Here is a 24,720-nt window from a genome sequence, read left to right on the forward strand (position 1 = left end):
TTTGGGGAAGAAATTTTCTCAATATCCAACCTAAACTTCCCTTGGTGCAACTTGAGGCTGCTTCCTCTTGTCCTGTTACTTGTTACCTGGGAGAAGAGACTGACCCCCACCTGGCTCCACTCTCAGGCAATCCTTGTGAGCATAGAGAGCTCATTTACATCTGTACTCCATTTATATCCATATTTCATTTATATCCATATTTTGACAATATTGTTTGTTCTATAATATTTAGGTTGAGAGGTTCTGACTCTTATTCCGCAAACAGCAATTTCCAGTTATGGCCCTTCCCCTTTTCAGTCGTCAGAAGCTGCAATGCACAGTTTCTTGAGTGGATATGTCCAATATCCCATCTAACCCTGCCCTCTGTCAATGGTAAGTCATTCCCCCTCATCCTGTCACTCCAGACCCTTGTCCAAAGTCCCTTTACAGGTCTCTTGCAGTCTCTTTAGACACTGGCAGGGGCTTAAGGTCTCCCTGGAGCCTTCTCTTCTGAACAGCTTCACCTCTCTCAGCACCTCTCCAGTCCCTGGAGCATCTCCATGGCCTCCTGTGTATTTGTTCCAACAGGCTGACATCTTTCTTGATGTCAAGAAAGACCTCACCTTCTTTCAGACATCAGCAGTGGAAGCCACAGAGCCCAGAGCAGTCTTTCACAACAGATGTGCTCACTCTCTACCACACAAATCTCTTCAATGAGCCTGAGTTTTCTCTCAGTTCACTAAGTAATTTTGATTTTGTTTGAAGGGTCAGTGTGTGAGATAACCCACAATCTTCAGTACAGTGCCAGTGAGACAACCTCACTGTGTCATTCTCAGGCCTCTATGGTAGTGCACCTCCTGCCCCACTCCCAGGGCACACTATGATCTGAGAACAGACAATGTGATGCCAGGGAAAAGACACTGATCCAAATATCTGATCCATGTTCAGAAGAGACATAGCCACACTATCTTGCTACACTGCTCCTTAAGGCTGTATCAGTGAGGACATCCCATGTAGGGATGTGACAACAAGCCTATAGATCTTTCTGGACTACCTTAGGAGCCTTGATAAGGAACAGGGCACAAAATGTATCCTGAGATTCCTTCAGCAGCTCTAGGAAGGGCTGCTCAGCATGCCTAGCTCCACTCCTACCTCTGCTTCAGAACCTGGACTTTTACCACTGTCCTCTATGGCAGCAGCAAAATGCAAAGCAAGGAAATGGTCTGGCTGCAAGAAAAGCCCCGTGAGGCCACGTGCGTGGCCTTGGACATCCAGAATAGATGTGGCCACAGGCCACCCGCCCAGGCTCTCCCACCTCTGGTCATTAGGTAGGACAGATCTACCCTTAGCATCTGTCTGGCACTGTGCCATGTGTCAAAGACTGTGGAACAGAGGGAGATGCACCACATCCAATCTTTCTAGTTGGGAAAGCTCTAGCATAGGTCACTGATCTGTGCAAAGTTCTCCTGGAAGATCCAGTGCTGGATTCCTCTGGAAACATCCTGCATCTCCAGTACTTGGTGTTACTGTGGTCAACCCAGTCATCAAGAGAACTGCATCAAAGACCCTGCATGAAAGCAGGAGGTACAGGATGAAGATGGCGGGGCAGGTTATGTCCTGCTGTTTTATGGGACCTGTTTGGACAACCTCCATGCTGCTAGAGGTGGACATCTACCTACTGAACAGAAAACATCATAGAATCATGGCTATTAAATCCCTGAAGGGATGGGGACTTCACCACTGCCCTGGGCAGCCACTGCCTTGGCAGTGACAGGTCTGGACAACTCCTTCAGGCAAGAAATTATATGCTTCAATTAAGCCTTTGATGATCTTGCCCTAGCAGCTGGCTTACTTTGATTCTTGCAATCAGGTTTTCCAGCATCCCCACCAGGCAGCTAAGCCTCACTGATCACTCATCTTTGGAAGCACAGGGTGGTCAAACCACCCTTCTTGGACCCCATTCTCATGGCTATAAACACCAAAGAGACCCTTCTACTTCAATTTTAGCTCACAGGCTATGATATACCTCCAGGTCCCTGAATGTGCCTCATTTCAAGGGAAATGATCCCAAGTCCCAGTTTAATCCCCAACATTGTGGCCCATGAGTGAGCTACAGGTACTGAGCAAATCATATGGTAAAACAGGATTTGTCACTTTGTTCATAACTCCATCCATCTGCCTTTTGTGCCCTCAGTGACTGCACTGAAATGAGCGTTCTTCTTCCCAGGTACTCCATCAGATACTACCTCCATGTGCTCTTGGATAGCCCTGTCCTTTTCATCCACTGCCTACATGTTCAGCATTCTTCTCTGGGAAGTGACCTTCTGTAAGAAGTTGAGCAGAGGACTACAACTGCTAGATGCAAGGTGGTCTGAGAGCGGTGTAGCAGCTGATGATGGCAGAACTGCTCTGCTCTACCTGTGAATTACCCTCTGCACCATATGCCCTGTGGTAACAAGGATTTTCATAGCTCTTACGATGGCTGGGAGGCTCAAGTTTAATAATAAGCACTGATAGCATCACTTCCTGGCAAAATCTGCTGTGCCAAAATACTGGCACTAGTCTAATAACAACACATCACACCATCCAGCCTTCCTTTCCAATCATCTTTCAATCGCATCTCCTGCTGTTGGGATGTGCCAACCCCTCCAAGCACTTGTACATCAACAAGACTCCTGGAATCACAGCTATTAATTGCACCTATGTAATCTGAAGGTAAAGGGACATTCAAGCAAATTACCCTGAAGGAAAGGTAACAGCACCATGAAAATGCAAAGGAAATGTACTCAGTCATGCAAAGCATGTGAATGTGCCTGGACAAAAGGAAAGGACTTGCAAAATCAGGTGATTAAAGAGGTTCCAAGGGAGCTGGAGAGAGACTTTGGACAAGGGCCTGGAGTGACAGGACAAGGGGGAATGACTTCAAAGTGACAGAGGGCAGGGTTAGATGGGATATTGGGAAGAAATTCTTCCCTGCGAGGGTAGCAAGGCCCTGGCACAGGTGGCCTACAAAAGCTGTGAATGCCCCATCCCTGGAAGTACTCGAGGCCTGGTTGGATGGATCTTGGAGCAATGAGGTCTAGTGGAAGGCGTCCCTGCCCATGGCAGGGGGATGGAATGCAATGAGCTTTATGGCCCTTCCAAACCCACACCATCCCATGATGAGTGTGTTTCAAATGAGGGATTCTCTGGCCCACACACTTTTTGTGTTCTTCCTCTTGCTGTGAGACACTGGGGCAGAACAACACCCTACACCAGATCCTAGAAGAAGTGGGATGCCACTGTCCAGCTGGGCTGTTCCAACTCCCTCCATAACTCACCTGGGTTCAACAGCCTCAACAAGCTGAGTTTTAATTTGCTGATCAAGTTTTGATTGGATTAGAGGCAGAGCCTATTCATCAGCATGAATATAAATCTAAATTGACCCTGGTGATGACTCAGAGGGCAATGCTGAGCTAGAGCTGGCTGGGCAGTTCAATCGATTGGGGAAAGTGCTTTCTGCTTGTAATGGCTGGACTAACATATTGTTCAATAAATAAATACATAAATACAATACAGGGGGTGGGGAAATCAATGGTGAGATGGTGGGAGGTGACTAGGGCTGCGTCAAGAGAGATGTTATGCCTGGACCACCGCCGGCAGCTGGGGTTGGTGAACCAAGAAGCCTGGTGATCCCCATGACCGTGTGTTATCAGCACAATGCAAACGCCTGGCTGGGTTTTGATAGGCGGCTGCCCTGAGCTCTGGCAGGAGCCACATGTCCTGCCTGGACACAAAGAAGATCCTTGTGTGGTTATATCTTAACTGCGTAAAACTCAGCACAGCAGGAGGGCTGGGAGGAACTGTTGCTCAGATGAAGCTAAATGTGGATGTGCGCCTTCCCAGGAGCATGTTTACATCTACTGACGGCACAGAAAGCCAGGCAGCCGCAGCAACCCCTTGCGCTGTGATGTGTTATTATTAACCCAGATGAAAATGATTGACTCCTCAAAAAGGAATAAAAAGGGACTATGGAATCAAAAAAAAAAAAAAAAAAAAAGGAAAAAAACAAATCTTGAAGGGTGGTAATTGTTATTTTCTTGAGTTTTCTTTAAGAGTGTGACATGGGTGAATCATCTTTCAGAGGCATGGTGAAGGCACACAAGGGAGCTGAGGGGTGTTAGAAGCCCTGCTCCTGCCTGGAGCAGTAAGAAAATGTGAAGAGAAGCCATTTCTGTGGCTTGGAGAGGTGCAGGAACCTTCTAAACTGACAGTGTCACATTTTGCCGCAGTTGCAAGACATCAGAGGGTGTTCATTCCTGAAAACAGGGATGCTCATGCCTCGGGGTCTGAGATGGGGGTGCTGCCAAGGCAGAGGTGTGAGCAACAGCTGCAGGAACAGCCAAGGAGTCACTGTTCATCAAAAACACCCAGAAAGGGAGTGGCTGAAAGTCAATGCCCCAGTTTGTAGGATTAGGCCCTCCAAACATTCTATCATCACAGCTGAAACCCACGCCCAACTCCTCAGCTCTCTGACAGGTGACACATTGGGCCCTATGTTCTTCCAAAGGTACTCAGATATTTCACCAGCTCCACTGCAGACAGCTCTGAATGACTTGCCTAAAGTGAAAGGAGTGAAAAAACCCCCATGGAACAGATGTATGTACCTAATATAGATAACAAGACTGCACCAGTTCATCATGTCACTGCCTGTAGACAGGGAACAGCTCCAGATCAGGCACCCTTCACCAATCTCAGAACAAACCCACTAGAATATCACAGTGCATGAGTATTTGTCATTACCAATATAAACTAGCCACATAGCATCTTCAGTGCACATGTGGATGACGTACAGCTCCCAGCAATGTACATGGAGGCAAGGAATAAACTGCTTCCCAACTCCTCTCCCTAGGGAGGGTTGGAGGAGGGTGAGGGATGGGACAAGGCCACACATGCTGGTTCTGGTTGCATGGGAGAACCTTTGACCCACAGCTCCTCTGATCTTCACAGAAAGGCAGAGAAGGGAAAGGAGAGCCAAGGCTCAGGGAGGAGTCACTTGGCATTGGTCATTCCCAGAAGAAAGGTGTTGAGAAACAAAGGTGAAGAAATGCAGAGATCCAGACCTGAAGAGAAAGGCAGAAGAAGAAAGGGCATGCAGGAAGTCAAAGCTGCAAAAAGAAAATTAAGATGTGGGGAAGAGTCAAGAGGAATTTGGAGGCTAAAGCCCCCAGTGAAACAGGAAGACAAAGCTAAGCATGACCTGACAGTGCACTGTCAGAAACCCATGCCCTGTGCTGATCCCACAGCATGGACATCAGAGGAGGGGGCAATTCTGACCCTCTGCTCCTCTCAGGTGAGACCCCACATGCAGTGCTGCCTCCATCTCTGGGCCACCCAAAATCAGAAGGATGTGAAGCTGCTGGAGTGAGTCCAGAGGGGAACAAAATGATGCTCTGAGGGCTGGAGCACTTCTGTGTAATTAAAACATGGGTATTGCTGCTGCTACTGTGAAAGCCTTTATCAAGCCATGCACAGATTTGAACTACACTTGAACTGGATGCTGAGAAAGGAATCCCTATGTGTGCAGCCAGGTGCTCTTCCCCACCACCTGAGCCATGCAGAAAACTTTGGAAGCCCTAAAATCATAGAATCACAGAACCATTTAGGTTGCAAAATGCCTTTGAGATCATTGAGTGCAACTGTTCCTCCAGCACTACCAAGGCCACCACTAAATTCTGTCCCCAGGTGCCACTTCCATATGACTTTTAAATCCCTCCAGCGATGGTGACCCCACCACTGCACTGGGTAGTCTCTTCCAGGGCTTGACAATATTTTCAGGCTTGGATTTTTCCCTAATAGCCAAGCTCAAGCTGCCATGGCACAATTTGAGGCTGTTTCCCTTTTTTCCTGTCCCTTGTTACCTGGAAGAAGAGAGTGACCCCCATCTGGCTCCACCCACCTGTCAGGGAGTTTTACAGAGTGAGAAGGTCACTCCTGAGCCTCGTTTTCTCCAGGCTGAGACCCCCAGCTCCCTCAACCACTCCTCATCAGATTTGTCCTCATGCTCCAGCCTTCAGAATTGCTGCCTAGGGGTTGTGCCAATGCAGCTGAATGGGAGCAGAAGCAGGTTCCAGCATTTTTTAGAACAACTCAAACTTATCCCATTGGGACTCAGACTTTCCATGCTGCTCTGTGCCTTAGTGTCCCCTACCACACAAGCAGTTCTCTGCCTCAGAGGAGGCTGAGAAGATGACTTGATATTTCACTGTCACTTTATTTCTGCGGAAACGATAAAAACCGGAGTAGCTGATAACCAGATATAGAAAAGGTCACTATTCTACAGACATACAGCTAAAGTCCTACCTGCTTTGGGGTTTCATTTATGATAGCTTTATTGCTTATTTTAACAAATGCACAAACCCCACAAAGCTCTGAGTATGCCTTTAATTAAAGCTTAAATACTAAAAATATGACAATGCTATGGTAATTCCCACAGCAATGGGAATTACAGCATAAAACCTTCCTTTGCTGCTGTAAACATGGTCACAGCTGATGTGTCTTTAGCCCACGACCCAGTTACAACATGTATCATCATGGGGCCAAATAATTTGGACATTGACTCTGCCTCATGTAAAAAAGAAACCCTAAATATCTGTCTCCACTAGATCTGCTGCTGTATCTCCCCTCCCAGGCAGACACCAGTCTCCTCCTGGAGACCTATCCATGGCAATATTGCAGAATGCTTCTTAATGCCTCCCCACATTTTGGATACGAGACATTTCCAAGAGGAAGAAGATGATCATTGTTTTGCTGTAAAAAGAAAAGATGGACCCCAAACTTGCCTTCCAGCACACTGGATTTCATCTTGTAGCTGATGGCAACTGACAGAAATCATTAAAGCAGTGCCTCTGGAATTAAATTAAACAGATGGACTGGGGCTGTCTAATTGGAAGAGGGCTGTGGAAATTGGGAAACATGACAAAGCTAAAGGACAGGTCACAGAAATCTCCACATAGAGCGGAGACTGAAAACATCATTCCTCTCTGAAAAACACCTTTGGAAAGGCGCTGAGGATGAAGGCTTCCTTTTTATTAGCTGAAAACACTCATCTCAGTTCCCAGCATCCCGGCCCTTCAAAACCATGCTGAGGAACCTGTGGAGGTATCATTAGCCATAAAATAGGAAGTGGTGAGAGAACCAGTAAGTTGAACATTGGAATGACATTGATCTTTTTGCAGGCAAACAGTACCTGTAGGTCCTGTTCAGCTGGCTGCACCTCAGCCATCTCTGAGCCAGGGACAGCCCAGCTCACCTCTCCAGAGGCTGCTGGCCTGAGGAGGACCAAAAGTCATAAAAACTTCAAATCCATCACATAAGGTGGATTACACAGGCAACTGGACAAGGGAGGATGGCTTCACACTGCCAGAGGACAGGGTTAGATTGAATATAGGGGAGCAATTCTACCTTGAGAGAATGGTGAGGCTCAGGCACAGGTTGGCACAGGTTGCCCAGAGACGCTGTGGCAGCCCCATCCCTAAAAGTGTTCAAGACCAGGTTGGACAGGTCTTGGAGCAACCTGGTCTAGTGGAAGGTGCTCCTGCTCACAGCAGAAGGGTGGAAGAGGATGATCTTAAAGGTCCCTTCCAACCCGTGATTCTGATTCTGAGATCAGTTGCTGTGGCTGGAAAAAGCAGATTTAGAGCATAACCTTTTACAGAGGGACCACACTCTATAAACAAAACCATCCTGCATCCTTGTGCCTCTGACTCCTCCCTTCCCCATTACACCCTGACCACAACATCTAGTTTCAGTTACCCAGTTCACCCTGTGGACTAGGTCCATTAGCAAACCATTTGTAAGAAATTTCAAACTCTCTGTGGGTCATGCTCCAGCTCAATGCATTTCCCACTCTGCACTGTGGACATTACAAGTCTAGAAACAGGACCGAGGGCCAAAACCTTGTCTGGCACAATGCTGGAGCTGTTACATACGGAATAAGCTTGCATTTATGTTTGCCTCCAGAAAGGATAGAATCAGAATCACAAAGGTGGGAAAAGACCTTTAAGATCACTGAGTCCAACAGTATCTAATTACTCTTCTGCTATCTGGAGAAAAGTTATACTGAGCTTCAGGTATTCAAGGTCTTCTTATTTTTCACTTTAAGTCAGTATTAATCTAAAATGTGGGAAAAATAAACAGAATTTGCCCAACGCAGCCAAACCCTTTTTCTTTTGGCCAGGTACACAACAAAGACAGACGTGGTGATGACTCTGCCCTCTCAGAAGGGACCAGCCTGAAGTCCACACATTTTTTACTGTCAAGATGTTTTCATTAGCATTTCCACTTGATTTTAGGCCTGATTTTAGGTAATTATTGTCCCATGAACAGCCTTTCTCCCTGTCTCCCCTTAGCCTTTGCAACTCGGGAAGTCCTGTTCTGCTTCACCAGTCACTTGGAATGGTCAACAGTCGTCACACTCTGCTGCTGACCATTGTCCACTGGGAAAGGTGGGAGGCTCCCAAGCCCATCCCTTCATGGACAGGCAAATAACAGAGCCCGTTGCTGCTCGGACATCAAAGTTAAACAAACATTCGCAAGCCCCCACCTCTGGGCCTGTTTTAAGGAGCTCCCTGAGGAGGTCACGACTTTCAGCTTGTCATAGCACACATCAAAGTTTGCACCACACACGAACTCAGCACATGGATTGGGACAGTGTCACCCGAGAGCGGATATTCAGCCTTTGTGCACTGCTTTAATCCTGTGTTTTCCCAAGTAATTAAGCTTTTTTGCTTATGAACTTGTGACTAAGTAAAGCATCCCTGAGAGGTTGTAACATCAAAGCTCATTCTCCCGTCTGTCCCACATTTTCCAAAATTGGATTTCTTTTTCTCTTTTTTTCCTTAAATAAAAAAACCTAATTGAATTTAGTTGTAGACTGAATATATTTAGGAGTATCTTTAAAAGGTTACAAGAAGCCAGAGTGATCATCATGGGAACTGCAGAGCAAGGGCACAGCATTCAGCCCCAGTGACACCATCACCAGTGAAAAGATATGGGACAGCTCTTACAGGAGCGATTTTGGCTGGTGGGGTACCCACCACAACAACATCCCACAGGTATGGGCTCATCCATGGCCAAAACCTGAGAGCTGGTATGGAATGGAACCATCAGTTCAGCTAGCACATCTGTGGGACAGGGGAGCAGCCTGCCCTGATCTGTCACACCACATACTGGGCATAAGGAGAGTGACAAGCTCCCTTGGGTTAAGCTTCACAACACATCCCAAACTTTATGAGAACCCTCTAGAGAGCTCAGTATGACTTTAGGAAAAGGTTGAAGTGAGTCATCATGATGTGAGATGCACATACTTGGAGTTCCTGCTGATGGCTGCCACCATGAGAGCCGTCCAGCCAAATTTGTGCCTTGCGTTCACATCTGCGCCTTCTTCCAACAATCTGGAAAGGGGAGAGAGATATGTTCAGGAAACAGATATAAAGAGAGCACCTCAGGCATCCTGGAGCTAATGTTTTACTGTGCAGGCACCTGCTCCAGCACGCTCCAGAAGACCCAACATGAAGTTGATTCAATACAGTTCTCAAATGTGACCAAACTTAAACAAACATTCAGGTGATGGCAATCCCACTCCTTTCAAAGGGTGCAATGCCAACATCTTGCTTTCTGTATTGTTTGTTCATTTACTTATTTATTCTATTCAGTCTAATTTCCAAAGAACCACTCAGTAGCAAAACTGATAAACCCGAATTCCAGTGACCTTTGAATCCTTTGGCTGCAAAGCACCCATTAGGCTTCAGAAGCAGCTCAGAGGACCTCCAAAGCCCATGACACCTGCAGATACTTCACAATTTTCTCATACAGCATAAGAACAAATAAGACAACCCCCCAAAATACCAGGAACCAAACTATCCTCATGTCTCCAAAATTTTCTCAGCTTTTGCAAGATAGTGGCAAGGGACAGGTTTTTGCAGCAGGTATTTTAGCTCAACCTAAAACATGTGCCAGATAGTATGAAATGCTAGTTCTCTTTGCGCACCACAAGGAAGAAAGGAAGTTCAGAATTGAGACACAAATTTTACAGTGCTCAAGTTAAATGAGACAAACTCTAAACCCTGCACGTTCAAGTCATAGAATCATAGAATGATTCACAGAAGGGTTTGTGCTAGAAGGGACCTTGAAGACCATCTTCTTCCATCACATCTGCCATAGGCATGGATACCTTCCACTAGACCAGGTTGCTCCAAGACCTGTCAACCTGGCCTTGGACACTTCCAGGAAAGGGGCTGCCACAGCTCCTCTGGGTAACCTGTGCCAGGGCCTCACCACCCTCTCAAGGATGAACTTCTTCGCCGTATCTAATCTAGATCTCCCCTCTGTCAGTTTGAAGCCATTTCCCCTTGTCCTGCCACTTTCTGCCTGTGTAAAACGTCCCTCTACACAACCAAATCCATGATTATGAACCCATTTTTCTTGCAGGAACAAGGGGCTGCCAGTATCAAGACAGGGAAGCCATGGGTCAGGCTTTAGAAAGCAGGGTGGACCATGCAAGAGTCAGCAGTTCTCTGCCCCTTGGTTTATCCTTCTCCCTTTTCACATATTAAGGTTTTTCCATCTTCCTTTCTGTATGAGGCTGTCCCTGCACAGTGCATCATCCACACAGGTATAACACGGAAGAGCTGTCATTAAACTCCCTGCTGGGAGAGACACAAGTGAACGCAGCAGCCATGTTTCGCCTGTGCAAGCACCACACTTGAAGTCTTAAAATTCTGCCCAGAATCCCAGGCAAGGAAGTCAAGGTCAGGTGTGACTGCTTGCATGCACTGAACATGTCAGATCACCTCTTTAAGGACCTAGAGAGGTACACATCTGAATTCAGACAGCCTTTTCAAATTCCTCACCCTTGGTCTGCTCTTGTGGCAATGCTCTCACTGGTTAAGAGTGCTAGGATGGAATGAGTGAAAAGGAGGTAAATGAACCATATTCCTCTTCCTACAGTTGGAAAAAAAAAAAGGAAAGCAGGAATTCTGTGAGTCCAGTCTTGGTCCAGGGAACTCACAGATATACCCAGGGTGTCTTGCCAACCTTCCTCCACCTCACTGGAAACCTTCACAGTAGTTTAACTAGAAACTTATCCTAAGGAACAAATACAGTCATATACAGAGACACCTGGTGTGTTCAACCTGAATAAGAGAAGGCTTTTGGGAGAACTTAGAGCCTCTGCCAGTGCCTAAATGGGCTCTAAAAGACCTGGAGAGGACTCTGGACAAGGGCCTGGAGTGACAGGACAAGAGGGAATTCCCATTGACAGAGGGCAGGGTTAGATGGGATATCAGGAAGAAATTCTTGGATGTGAGGGTGGTGAGGCCCTGGCACAGGTTGCCCAAAGAAGCTGTGGCTGTCTTATCCTTGGGAGTGTCCAATACCAGGTTGGACAGGGCTTCTGGCACACTGGTCTAGTGAAAGGCCCATGGCAGAAGGGCTGGAACTAGATAGTCTTGAGGCTCCCTCCCAACAAAACCCTTCAGTGCTACAACATGGTATGATAATCCTAAAGTTATTTCCAACTAGCAATGCCCGAACTTTGGCTGGTATCTTAAACACAGCTGAATGCAGTTCACCCCACTGACTGGACAAACCAGCCAGATAAACATCATGTGAATAAAAAGCCTGTATTCCTCTCCAGTTGAACTACTTGCTGTATTTGACAGAGACTGGGCCTTGAGAGCCAACAGGCAGGTGGCTTCAGCCAAGCTCCACACAGAAGCACATTGGTGAACTCTTCTGACTTGAGTGGTGGTATGATACACAGGGAATGGGTCTGGGGGGACAATTTGAACACCCTTTTTTTGACAGAAGGAGTGGCCAGTGCTAGTGCTGTGGTTCTGGATGCTCTGAACTGTTCATCACACACTTGGACAGAAACCTAATAGTTGAAATACTAGAATCATAACTGGCAGCCTCCATTTGTAGCTTCCAACTGTGATTCAGGAGGCTGTGACCACAGTAAATTACCACAGCACCAAAAGAAGCTTTATGCTCTCTTTACCAGGGTTACAATTTAAAGTTCAATGGTAATGAACTATCTGGCGGCTCAACAACAGGACCTTGGTCCAAAGAAGTCTGACACTTGAAGAACAAATTTTCACACAGAATCCACTCCAGATCCAATTTTTATTTCCTTTTTCTATGTGGTTTAATACCTGAAGAACCACCCAGCAGCATGATGGAGAGCAGGGATGATTCACCTACAGCCTTATGGGGGTTTGGATCTACACAGCCCTGCATATGGCGAACACTGGTCAAGCTGCAGCTCCCGCATTATCCAGTGGCCCAGTGAAGTCATCTGGGGAGTTGCACAAGAGCAGCCTTGGCCCCCTGCAGGGTATGGCACAGAATTATGGAATCGTTTGGGTTGGAAAAGCCCCTCTGAGACCACTGAGTCCAACCACTCCCCCAACACTGCCAAGCTCACCACTAACCCATGTCCCCAAGTGCTGCATCCACACATCTATTAAATCCCTCCAGGGATGGGGATTCCACCGCAGCCTGTGCCAGGGCTGGACAGCCCTTTATATAAGGAATTTATGAAATATCCTTATGCTTTCTCCTTCTGCCAGCACAATATCCCTGCAGGTGAATGCCAAGAGTGTGCTGCCAGTTCTACTGCCTGAAGAGCACTCTCAGACAACAAAATGTTGAAAGGAGAAATATCCCTGTGCAGCCACAGCTTTCTGTCCTGGTGAGGCCAGATGTGCCCAGACACACAGGGAATAGCAGATTGCTATCTGCACAGATCAGCTCCCTTTGCAGCTCCTCTTACAGAGGTGTTTGCACTCACAACAGAGATAAGGTAGCCTGATTCAGACCCATGGCCGCTGCTAGTCCCACCATCACCTGCTCCAGCTGGAAGGACACTGCCTGCAGCAGAAATCCACACCACAGCTCCATCTGTGCCACCATGTGTGCTGTGTCCTCTGTGCAGGCACAGGGAGTTGCTCCCTCAGCTGGAAAACTGCTCACTCACTGCCACAGCAGGAACAAACTCCACACCCAGCTCCCCCAGGCCCAACAGAGCCATTCCCACCAGCACCATGATGCTGCAATGGCAAAGATCTTACTGTCTCCCCTGACTTACCCTAACGACTTCCAAAAATCCTTTCCTATACATTGTGATGCCCAATCCCCTTCCACTTGTCTCTCAGAGTGATGTGGACCCACATGTCCAAGTCATTTCTGAATTTCATTGTATTTACTTGGCCATTTGAAAGTCATTTGAAAGCAGTAACATTCACATCACCCCCTTCCTACAGTGTGCCACTGTGACAGCCTAACAGCCACAGAAAATCCAGGAAATAAAGGCATCTTAATGACAAGGGAGAGGGAGCCTGAAAAAAGAACCCAGAAGGGGCACGACAGCACCAACACCAAAACTGCAGGTAAGAAGGCATCAGCTATGCCAGGATGGAGGCATACAAACCCTTTTAGGCTGGGAACTTTTGCCTGGCAATAAAAGCCTTAAAGCCCAAAATCAGCCACTGATTAACATCCTCAGCAGAGGTTAATTGATGTAATTTTGCAAAATATCAGGCCCATTTGCACTTGACCATGGTATTTATATGATTTTACATTAAAGGGGCAGAGAGACCATCCTGGTCACCTTCTGCCAGCTACTGGGTTGCTCTGCTGCAAAGAGTCAGTCTTAATTTTGCCTGTCATGAGTTTTAACATTTCACAGGAGGGTTTGGACTAGAAATGACCTTGAAGATCATCCAGTTCCAATCCCACTGTCACAGCCAGGGACACCTTCCCCTAGACCAGTTTGCTGTAAGCCCCATCCAACCCATCCTTGAACACTTCCAGGGATGGGGTATCCATGTGAATGGATATTTCTTCCCAATATACAATCCAACCCTGCATTATGTCAGCATGAATTCAACCCCCTTCTCCCGTTACATTTCTCTTCTCATAAATGGGACCTGCAGTGTAACTTCAGTATCTCCCTCTAAGACAAGGACAAGACATCAGCCCTTATTTAAAATAAAAATATGATGTTTTAAACTAAAAGATGAGAGATTTACATTAGATATTGGGAAGAAGCTCTTCCCTGTGAAATTGGTGAGGCCCTGGTACAGGCTGCCCAGAGGAGCTGTGGCAGCCCCATCCCTGGAAGTGTTCAAGGCCAGGTTGGACAGGGCTTTGAGCAACCTGGTTTAGTGGGAGGTGTCCTTGTCCATGGCACAGGGGTTGGGACTAGATGATCTTTAAGGTCCTTTCCAACCAAAGCCATTCTATCATCTTGTGATTTTAGAATTCTCAAGGCACTTTGGAGCCACTGAAAAATACCTATGTGTACTGAAAGGCTTTTTTCTCTACATATACACTGGAAGGACATACTGAATAATGAATTACCTTCATTCTTAAAAAAAAAAATAATGAAAAAGATCCTAGTCTGGCAGTCAAACCTTTTTAATCTTCATGCATCCAACAGGAAGGATGCTGGAGCCTCTCCTGTGGGATTAGGTTACAGGCTTGGAGCAAAGGTATTAGGATCAGTCAAGTAGTTTTCTGTTCAGGAATCTAGATCATCATAAGCATCTGGAATGCCACATCACTGAGCCCAGTGAGGGAATTACTTGTATCATACCATCTACCATAATATGCATTGACATTTCATTTAGGAGCTGGATTGCTTTTTTTTTTTTTTTTTTTTTTGTTAAATCATTGCAAGATGCTCAGCAACTTAACAGATTTTCAGACAACTGAACTTTATGTTCAGGGTCTTCAGGCCCACCATTTATTTTTTCTCCGCCTGATTTAATGATATGACAATCGATAAAGCCAAGACCACTGCTCAGATCCCAGACAGCCAAATGTATTTACCAGCAGGAGTATTTTATTTTAATTAAATAAAATCCTCTGATCAATGTTTAGGATGTTTATCCACATTTTAACCAAGTAAGATCCAGGACACTCCCCTCCTAAGGAGTTTCTCACATGGATACAGCTCTATTAGCGCCATTTCCAGTGTTTCTCAAATGACAAACTGTTCTTTGACTGCACTGGTACCACCAAGATGTCCCTTCCCCTGGCAGGAGTTGGACTGGATGACCTTTAAATGTCTCTTCCAACATAAACTCTTCTGGGATTCTGTGATTCAAGACCTGGTCAGGGGAAGAACCCCAGACCAGAGCTGGTGCTGTTTCTGATTGGGGAAGTACTCATATTTAAGGGATTTCAATAAAACTTTTTTGTTGTTGTTGTTGTAATGGTTTTAGGGCAGAAAGCTGACAGACGGCAGGGTTAGATTGAATATTAGGGAGACTTTTTTCCCTATGAGGGTGGTACGGCCCTGGCACAGGCTGCCCAGGGAAGCCATGTCTGCCTCATGCCTGTAAATGTTCAAGGACAAGCTGGATGGGGCTTGAAGCAACCTGGTCTAGTGGAAAGTGTCCCTGCCCATGGCAGAGGGTTGGAACTGGGTGAGCTTTAACGTCGTTTCCAACCCAAACCACTCTGCAATTCCCTGACTCTATGAACATCACTGTCTGCTCTGGAATTTGCTGAAGGAATCTGGGCAGAGCAGCACCCACTGCTTTGTGTATATGCCCTATTTTACCCCAAGACAGCAGCTCCCAAAGCTTTAGCACTTTGATCCCCGCAGAAGAGATAAAGAGCCCACATCGGCAGCGATGAGCCTTCTCCCCCCACTGCCCCCGGACAGATGTGCCTTCTATTCACCCGTCACTGGGGTTCTGGGTGACTGACTCGGTGACACTGCTGAGCCCAGAGGGCATGTTTGAGTTTGTGCTCAGTGCTGGGAGCATGCCCAGCACTCCATCCTGACAGGTGGAGGAAGAGGAAGCTGGAAACTTGAACTTTTGCAACAACAATAGCTTCTGTTTCTGTCAGCCTCTTAGATATTTCCCCCAGCCCTGTCCCAATATGTCACTGTTTAACTGCAGAGTGTGGGACACCCTCAGATGTGCTCACCCTCCTGGGAACTGCTCTCTGCTTTGCAGAAGAAGGGGGGAAGTAAAACATCCCAACTGGGCAATATCTTGGAACATGAAAGCACAATCCCTGCTAGATTTTCTTGCCAGGGAAAGGATCTGCTTGGACAGGAGGACACAGTGAGCTGCTTGAAACCCTTTGATGCCCCTGCTGTATTCTTGGAGAAAGCTCATTGCTGTCCCTCACCCCTCACCACCTTTGCAGGGCCAGTAACACACCATGGTGCTCCGTGAAAACATATGGACTAGCGCATTGTGGGGAAGGAGAGGGGAAAGGAGAGAGACACAGCATTTCTCTGCAGCTCTCAAGGCAGGAAAGCTGCTCTCAGGATATGGGGGATCCTGGAGGAATCCTGGTAAGCCTAGCCCTGATAGCACAAACAGGCCATGCAGAGAGGCCAGTGGCCAAGGAGAAACTCATGGAAAGAAATTCTCAAAATCAAAGGAAAGCTCTTATAAATCCAATTTTCAGGAGGTAAAGCCAACTCCAAGAGGTGAGCAAGTCTGGGGGCACAGAGGGGAGCAAAACCACCACGGGTGAAGCACATGGAGTAGGAAAAGTCAAAGAGGTACAACCCAAGCATGAAAAGGCCAATACAGACGTGAGCAGCTGTAGCTGCCCCGTGCCTGTAAGTGTTCAAAACCAGGTTGGACGAGGCTTGGAGCAACCTGGATTAGTGGAAGATGTCCCTGCCCACGGCAGGGGGCCGGAACTGGATGAGCTTCAAAGTCCTCTCCAACCCAAATCCTTCTGTGATTTGACAGCTGACACCGCCAGGTTGGGAAGATAATGTGAAACCTTACATGGAGTAGCCCCAATTCAGTCACCCCAATGCAAGAGCTGAGCTGTGTGCCAGAAGAATACCCTACCAGCCTGCCAACCTGCTCTGGCAGAGGCCAGCAGCCTAAGTGGGAAATGAGCCATCACTGTTTGCAGAGGAATTTGAGCACAATACACTAACTTCTGACAATCCATTTCTACTGGAGGTGGCATGTGCTACCTGCTCGACTTACTCTGTGCAGGTCTGAACTCAAGTGTCAGACTCCCCCACATCCACCAACATTCACAGTTTATGTGCTGTGTAAGCAAGCACTCAACATGTTTTTAACCTGCTACCCCACATCTTCCAAGGTGTCCCTTAACTCCTGAGTTGTGAGTAAAGTGGAATAATTGCTTCCCTGGTTGTACAGGCCACATCCATGCTGGTGGACTGCTTCTCCTCCAAACTCGGAGCTGCTCAGGAGGCTTTCCTGCACTCAGCCATGCTGATAAACATCTCCACTAACTGGAATTAACCCTGTGATGGTTCCCAGGCATAGTCCAGACATACAGAAGCTCCCACACATCCAGGTGTGTTGGTGTCTGCTTCCAGAGAGAGGGATCTGGGATTTATGGGCTTTAAAGCTGTTTTGGAAAGAAGCATGAGATCTCCTGTAGGCTTGGCACTGACTGCAGAGACACTGCTCTGTGACTCAGTGTACAAACTCAAACAATCCTGGGAGGCCAAAATACACTGAGAAGCAGATCAAAAGGGGCAGTTTTCCAGCTATCTAGAACAGGAAAGCACAGCACACATACATCTCCCCCAGTACTTCATTGCCAACATGAAGAAATCTGGGCTGTTCTATCTGCTCTGAATTCCCCCAGCCACAGGCCAATTCAAACGCAATAATCAGTAACAAAACTTTCACTGAAACACAGTCCTGGAAAATCTGGTCATTTAGGAGAAAAGATTAAACATGATAAACATCTTTTTACCCTAAAAACCCTAGGTGTCTGTAACTCAGATATACACAGACAAATGCAGGCTCAACATCATATAAACATAGAGCAGTGGAAATAAATATAATTATAAATCATCTCCCAATCCTGCCTCCAACCTCCTCCCACTACCTCTGCTGAAGATGTGTCACAGCTGTTTAGGACTGAAGGTAGGTACATGATGGCTAGTGGCCAGGAGCCAATGACCTGACTCTTCTGCTAACCTACAAAGCATGCAGGCATCGCTCAAGCCTCAGTCACAACACTCACAACTATTCTGTGAGAGAAGATGCTTCAACAGGTACAACATGGGATACTGGCTCCCACAAAGGCCCACCTCCTCCACACAGTGCCTTTCAATGATCTGATGTTCTGGGTAAGCAAAGCCTGACACACTGCAGAGGGATTTTTTACCCAGCCTCTGAATTCAAATGCAGTCTCTGAATTCTTGTAACGAACACTTGAGTCAGGAAGCAAACCAAAGACTGGGGGACTGTACCCCAGTTCACCCCCCAAACTGGAGAGAATTGAAAGGGTTACAGCTGGGAGAGACCTTAAAGCACATCTTGTTCCTACTCCCTCCCATGGGCAGGAACATCTTCCACTAGATCAGTTGCTCCAAGTCCTGTCCAACCTGGCCTTGAACACTTCTGGAACAGGGATGGGGGAAATTTAGCTCAATGAGCTGTGCTGCTTACAAACAGGGGAGAAGAGACAAGCACAGTCTGGAGGAGGCAGAATTGCCATGAGTCAGAGCCAAGATGAGCGGTGCTGCTTGAAAATTGAGAGATCACTGTTTGGGGCAATCAAGCCTGACTTAGCTGTTTCTCCATCTCCTCCAACTAAAAAATCAGCTTGGAGAGAGCAGACCCAGCTGAAGCTACTGACATGGAGCTTCCTGCCCCACTGCCACATCCGTCTGGATACCTGTGAGAGCAGGAGAGCACCTGGTCAGCTCCAGATCTCATTACCACACAGATTTGAGTGGCTGCCTGCTGCTAGGAATGAGGCTGATAACAGCCATCTGACACATGCTCTGTGTCTCCATGAGTCACAGCTGCACAGGGCTGAGGAAAACACTGCTCCATCATGCTCATCTGGTGAGAAAACTGCTGAAAGCCTGTGCTCTTGGGGTGGCTTACTAAGAAACAAAGCTGGAACACAAATAATCAATATTAATACTGAATATCAACATAAGTGGGAGTGAGGTGGGCATTTTTTATGCCTTTGCTTTTTGCTTTCCCTCCAAATGCACAGAACAACTGAGGCTGAGGGAAATTAAACTATCAACATCAATTAGGTTATTATATTTTGTGCTGGCTAACAGCATGAAGGGATTGGAGGGAAGAGCTGGTTTGCCACATGCTCCAAAGGGGATGCTCTCAGAAGTTAGCACATTTTTTCAGGTCAATGAAGAATTCAGCCTGGTTCCCTGCATTCAACAAGCGGTTAGAGATGAGAAAGCTTGGCTGGAAGCTCAGAGGAGCCAGAGATGGTAGAGGAAAGGCTACAGCAGAGGGGCTGGATTCAGTCTGTGGATATGCATTCTTCCCGAAGCAATACAAATAAATGTGTATTCCAGGGAGGTCTGTCTGCTATGCCTGAAAGGCCTGTTCCTTTTCAGAGTTAAAAATCACTGCTTGGAATATGCATGGAATCATGGAATGGTTTGGGTTGGGAGAAACCTTAAAGTTCAGCTAGTTCTAACCCCCTCTGCCATGGGAAGGGACGCCTCCCACTTGACCTGGTTGCTCCAAGACCCATCAAACCTGGCCTTAACCACTTCCAGGGATGGGGCAGCCACAGTTTCTCTGGCCAGCCTGTGCCAGGGACTCACAACCCTCACAGGGAAGAATTTCTTCCCAATATCTCATCTAAGTCTGCCCTCCATCAGTTTGAAGCCATCCTCCCTTGCCCTGTCGCTCCATGCCCTTGGAGTCCCTCTTCAGCTTCTCATGGAGCCCCTTTAGGCACTGGGATGGGCTTCAAGCTCTCTCAGGAGCCTTAAATACCCCAGCTCTCCCAGCCTGTCTCCAGAACAGAGGGCTCCAGCCCTTGGAGCATCTCCATGGCCTCCTCTGGGCTCACACCAGCAGCTCCACAGCTTTTTCATGATGAGGGGCCCCAGAGCTAGAATCAGTATTTTAGGTGGGATCTCATGATCTTCTTGGTATCTCCCACCCTCTCTCACACAGCCATTTTCTACACTTTACACTAAGACTGTATTTCCTAGTAACTGTATTCTGATGTTTTCATATGCAGAGAGCCATGCCCAGCTGTCAGCTGAAGGCACTTGGAAAAGATCAACATCCCACTTCAAACAAGCCTGAAGATGTATAAGAAACACCACCCCAGGGGACAGTGTCGGCAGGGGACAGCAGTGTGGCAGGGCAGGTAATGTTCCATGGATGGCTGCCCAGCTGGATTGTCACACTCATCCTGTCAAAGCTCAGTTTGGACTTTACCCCTTGCAAGTGGAGAGAGCATTGAAGGCAAGACTGTTTGTGTTTACTCTGTCAGCTCTGCAGTAGGTCTGGCAATCTTGGGCTGTGGAAGCTTGTTGTAAAGAGATTAATGAAAAAATAGAGTGGTTGGGGTGGGAAGCAACTTCTGGAGATCACCATGCCCAACCTTCTCCTTAAGCAGGGTCACCCAGAGCAGGCTGCAAAGGATTGTGTCCAAGAAGGGTTTGAATATCCCCGAGGAACAAGATTCCATAGGCTCTCTGGGCAGGCTGTTCCAATGCTCTGTCACACTCACAATACAAGTTTTTTCTTATATTGAGATGGAACTTCCTATGCACCAGTTTCTCCTGATGCCTCTTGTCCCATTGCTGGGCCCTATGGAGCAGAACCTGGTGAATCCTCTGACAACCTCCCTGCAGACACTGACAGACAAAGATGAGTTCCTCTCTCAAATTGTCTCTTCTTGAGCCTGAACAGCTCCATCTCCCTCAGCCTTTCTTTGTAAGAGGGATGCTCCAGTCCCATCATGTTTGATGCTGAAAATGCCTGCAGCAGGGTAAGCCAGTAGTTTTCACCATTCATGCTTCTCATATAAGGAAAAAGCAGAGTTAGGCACAGCTTCCAACAGTGGGAGGGCTGCCGGCCCCATGGGGAACAGGATGGGAAGGAAGGCCCAGGACAGCCTTTGCAGAGGAATCTGGACAAGCTGGCTCGATGGGCTGAGGCCACTGTATGAGGTTCAATAAGGTCAAGTGCTGGGTCCTGCACCTGGGTCACCACAACCCTGTGCAGATATACAAGGTGAGAGCAGAGTGGCTGAAAAGTACACAGCAGGAAAGGCCCTGGGGGTGCTGGCTGACAGTGGCTGAACATAAGCCAGGTGTGCCCAAGTAGGCAAGAATGTAAATGGTACCCTAACTTGTATCAGCTACAGTGTGGCCAGCAAGCCCAAGGCAGATCCTTGCACTGGGCAAGGTACCTCAAATCATGTGTGCAGTGCTAGGCTCCTCATGACCAGAAAGACTTGGAGGTGCTGGAGTGGGTCCAGAGAAGGACAGTGAAGCTGCTGATGGATCTAGACCAAAGGGGCTGCTGAGGAGTGGCTGAGGGAGCTGGGGGACAGCCTGGAGAAAAGGAGGCTCGGCGGGACCTTCTCACTCCGTACAGCTCTCTGAAAGGAGGGTGCAGCCAGGTAGGAGTCAGGCTATTCTCACAGGTAACAAATGACTGCATGAGAGGAAACAGCTTCAAGTTGTGCTATGGGAGGTTTAGGTTGGATGTTTGGGAAAATTTCTTCATGGAAAAGGTCATCAAGCCCTGGTACAGGCTGCTCAGGGCAGTGGTGGAGTCCCCATCCCTAGAGGGATTTAGCAGACATGTAGATGTGGCACTTGGGGACACAGTTAAATGGTGGGTTTGGCAGTGCTGGGGGAATGGTTGAACTCAATGATCTCAGAGGGCTTTTCCAACCCAAATGATTCTGTGATCCTGTGACAGAGCACAGAAACAAAGGGAGAAGCTGTAGACGTGCAGCCCAGCAGGATGGTGTACAGCCACCAGCCCTTCCCTGACCAGCTGGAGCACAGAGCATCCCTCTTGCTGATCTGCCTGACCAGGCTCACAAATCACCCAGACATCCCTAAACAGCGGCTTCCTGCAATTACAAGCAGCAGAACACATGTGCCAATTAGCTGCACACCAATATCCTCTTTGGCTCTTGATCTAGGCCAGATCTCAGCCCTGGGGTGCAGCAGAGCCGGGTGCTTCATCCAAGATCCTGGAAACTGGATGGAACATCCCCTGGCTGCAGGCCAAGAGGGCTCTCCTCTCCCTGTCCTCTTCTGCACCTATCCTTCTCTTCCCTTTGCCTCTACACAGGGATGGCAGCTCCTACCTCCCCAGGTGCTGTGCTGGGTGGGAGATCTCAGCCAGAGACAGGAACACGTGTGGTGTACACAGGAGAGTAGCAATGTCTCTTCCCATCCTACACAAGGTGCCAGGCTGCCAAAAGGTCTGAATTCTACACTGGCTGAGGGCAGCACCTCTGGCATTATGAGAAAGAACAGACAGGAGTGCCGAGATCTGTTCAAGAAGCAGCTCCAAGGTTCTCACACTTCTCTTCCCACTTTAGGGGAGACTTGCTTTCGTCCCACAGTCCCAGAGCTTGTCCCCAGCACTGGGTGGAGCCATAACTGGAGCATGTCAGTGACATGGCACTGCTGCTCACAAACCATCCTGAGAACCTTTGAGTCCCTCCCTGGAGGTTTGGCTGCAGAAAGAACATGCCTCCTGGGGACTAGTCACATGCTGAGCCTGTGAGAAACTGGCCCTTTGTTACCACCTCAGGGAATGTAACGCTGCCACATGCACCTGAAAGGCGCCATGGCACCACCCCAATGAGGCAGGCACACCCAACTGGGGACAAAAAGCCTGCTGCCATGGGACAGGAGCTCTGGAAATGCACCACTCCCTGCCATATCTCTGGTCACCCAACCACTCACTTCCCTGACTTCCTTGGCTGAGTGGGGCTCTCTCCTCTGCTCCCTGTGGGACAAAAGGCCCCTGGAGAACTGCTGGCTCAGGCTGAGGAACCCACAAGGGCTGTTTGTTCAGAGACAGACCCCAAGAGATGAGCTTCTGCAGTGTGTTGCTCACAGAGGTATGCCCACATCCACACAGTATGGCCTCACAGTCCTCTCTCAGCACAAGGATGTGCAATCCACCTCCTACCCAACAAGTAAGGGTGTTCCCCAACTCTCCCCAACCACTCTGGATCTGAGAGGGTGAGGGGAGCACCCCATGGGGGCTGGGAGCAGCCCAGTCCCTTCCTTCCCCGTGTGCTGACAGGGTTTTCCTGTCCTCCCAGCCCTTGGCACACTGCTCTCATGTCTCAGAACCCTGCTCACCTCTTAACTTCTGAAATGTTGTTCATCTTTGCAGCTTCCAGAAGAGCATCCTCTGAAAGGCAGAAAGAAGGAGGGAGTTAGCATGGAAAACACACATGGACATCCTAACCCGGAATGCGCAGGGGCTGCTGCTGCTCAGAGCTCTCACTGACCAGCCCAGTGAGCAAGAGCCTATTCCTGTGAGCAGGTTATCTAAAAACTCCTCATTGTCTTGGTGACTAACTCCAGCCCCCATTCACACACCCTCAGAACAGCAGCAGGCATCCCAGGGCAGTGGACACTGTCACCCCAAGGTGTCAGCCTCAGCTAGAGGTTTCCAGACACCACAGAAGTGTTCCTACCGCAGAGTCAGAATGACACCCCCTGGCTAGAGAAGGGAAGAGCAGCACCCAGCTCTGGGAGATGGGATAAGCGATGAGTTGGGAGGGACCTAAAAGTTTATCTCATTCCACCTCTCTGCCATGAGAAGGGACTCTTTCCACCAGACCACGCTGCTCCCAGCCTTGTCCATGAACATTTCCAAAGGACGGGGCAGCCACAGCTTCTCTGGGCAGCCTGTGCCAGGGCCTCACCAAACCTCACAGGCAAAAATTTCTTCCCAATATTCCATCTAAGCCTGCCCTCAGGATTAGAAGAAGCCAGTCAGTGGGAAACCATTCCCCTTTATCTTGTCTCTCCTAACCCATGTCCAAAGTCTCTTTCTAGCTATCTTGGAGCCCCTTTATGCACTAAAGCGTTAAGGATAACCCTTCCCTGGAGAGCTTCCCAGGTTACAGCCAGCAGGCAGGTTCCATCCCCAAGGAGGGACCCCACATCCCCTCCCAAAGGGCACAGGACTCTCTGTCCTGCATCCCACGCCTCCCGCCCTGGGGCCGGCCCCAGCAGCGATAGTCACCCTTGGACAGGCGGTCCCGCAGGTAGCAGTAAGCCAGCGCAGCGATGAGGGCAGGCAGCCCTGCTCCCGGGGAGCAGCTCCCAGCTCCACTCTGATGCCCGCCGGGGTCTCCCGCATGACAGCAGCGCTGCTCTGCACCCGAGGGCCACGGCGTCGGCTCTCTGAGGGATGCCACATGGCTGGACGATGTTGCTGGCACAAGGCAGCCAGTGCTGGCCAGGCCGGTGGCAGGTGGCCGGGGTGTCTGCAGTGGGGCCAGGCCTGGAACAGGCAGCCCTGGCCTCTCCGCTGTGGTCGTCTCCTTTAGGCCTGGCCCTTTAACTAAAGGAGAGCCTCCTGGGCCTGGCCCCATTGGCAAAGTGGGGCCTGGCGGAGCAGCCAGCGGAGAGCCCCCGGGCACCGGCCCCGCCACCGGGGCTTCCCCCCCCACGCTCCCCTGTCGCCCCCTGCAGGCAGCGATCCGCCATGACAGCATCGCGCTTGGCGTCGGCGCGAGCCCACGGCGCCCCCTGGCGGCCAATACCGGGAGCAGCCGCAGCCGGGCGGCCCCGGCCCCCGCAGCCACAGCCGCCGCCGCAGTGCCGTAAGTCGCACGTGACGGCGACCACCATGGCCGCGCTCGGAGGAGTCGCGCCAGCCCCTGCGGCAGGGGGCAGGACGCCAGAGACGCCAGCATAGCTCCCTCGCTCCTCCCGCTGAGCCGCTCGCA

General features: G+C 48.9%; 1 protein-coding gene across 2 annotated transcripts in view; it reads right to left on the reverse strand.

Annotated features, from left to right (window-relative positions):
• Window positions 1–24,720, reverse strand: part of CLPB (ClpB family mitochondrial disaggregase) — a 73,448-nt gene extending 48,728 nt beyond the window's left edge. For both annotated transcript variants that reach the window (XM_084227007.1, XM_084227006.1), the window contains exons 1-3: window positions 24,012–24,720; window positions 23,117–23,168; window positions 9,327–9,413 (exon numbers count right to left, since the gene is read on the reverse strand). In XM_084227007.1, the coding sequence (XP_084083133.1) occupies window positions 9,327–9,413; window positions 23,117–23,168; window positions 24,012–24,687 (815 nt within the window). In that variant the 5' untranslated portion in view covers window positions 24,688–24,720. The remainder of the gene's footprint in view (window positions 1–9,326; window positions 9,414–23,116; window positions 23,169–24,011) is intronic.

The sequence above is a fragment of the Fringilla coelebs genome (assembly GCF_963513975.1).
Source record: "Fringilla coelebs genome assembly, chromosome: 2".
NCBI classification, from domain to species: domain Eukaryota; kingdom Metazoa; phylum Chordata; class Aves; order Passeriformes; family Fringillidae; genus Fringilla; species Fringilla coelebs.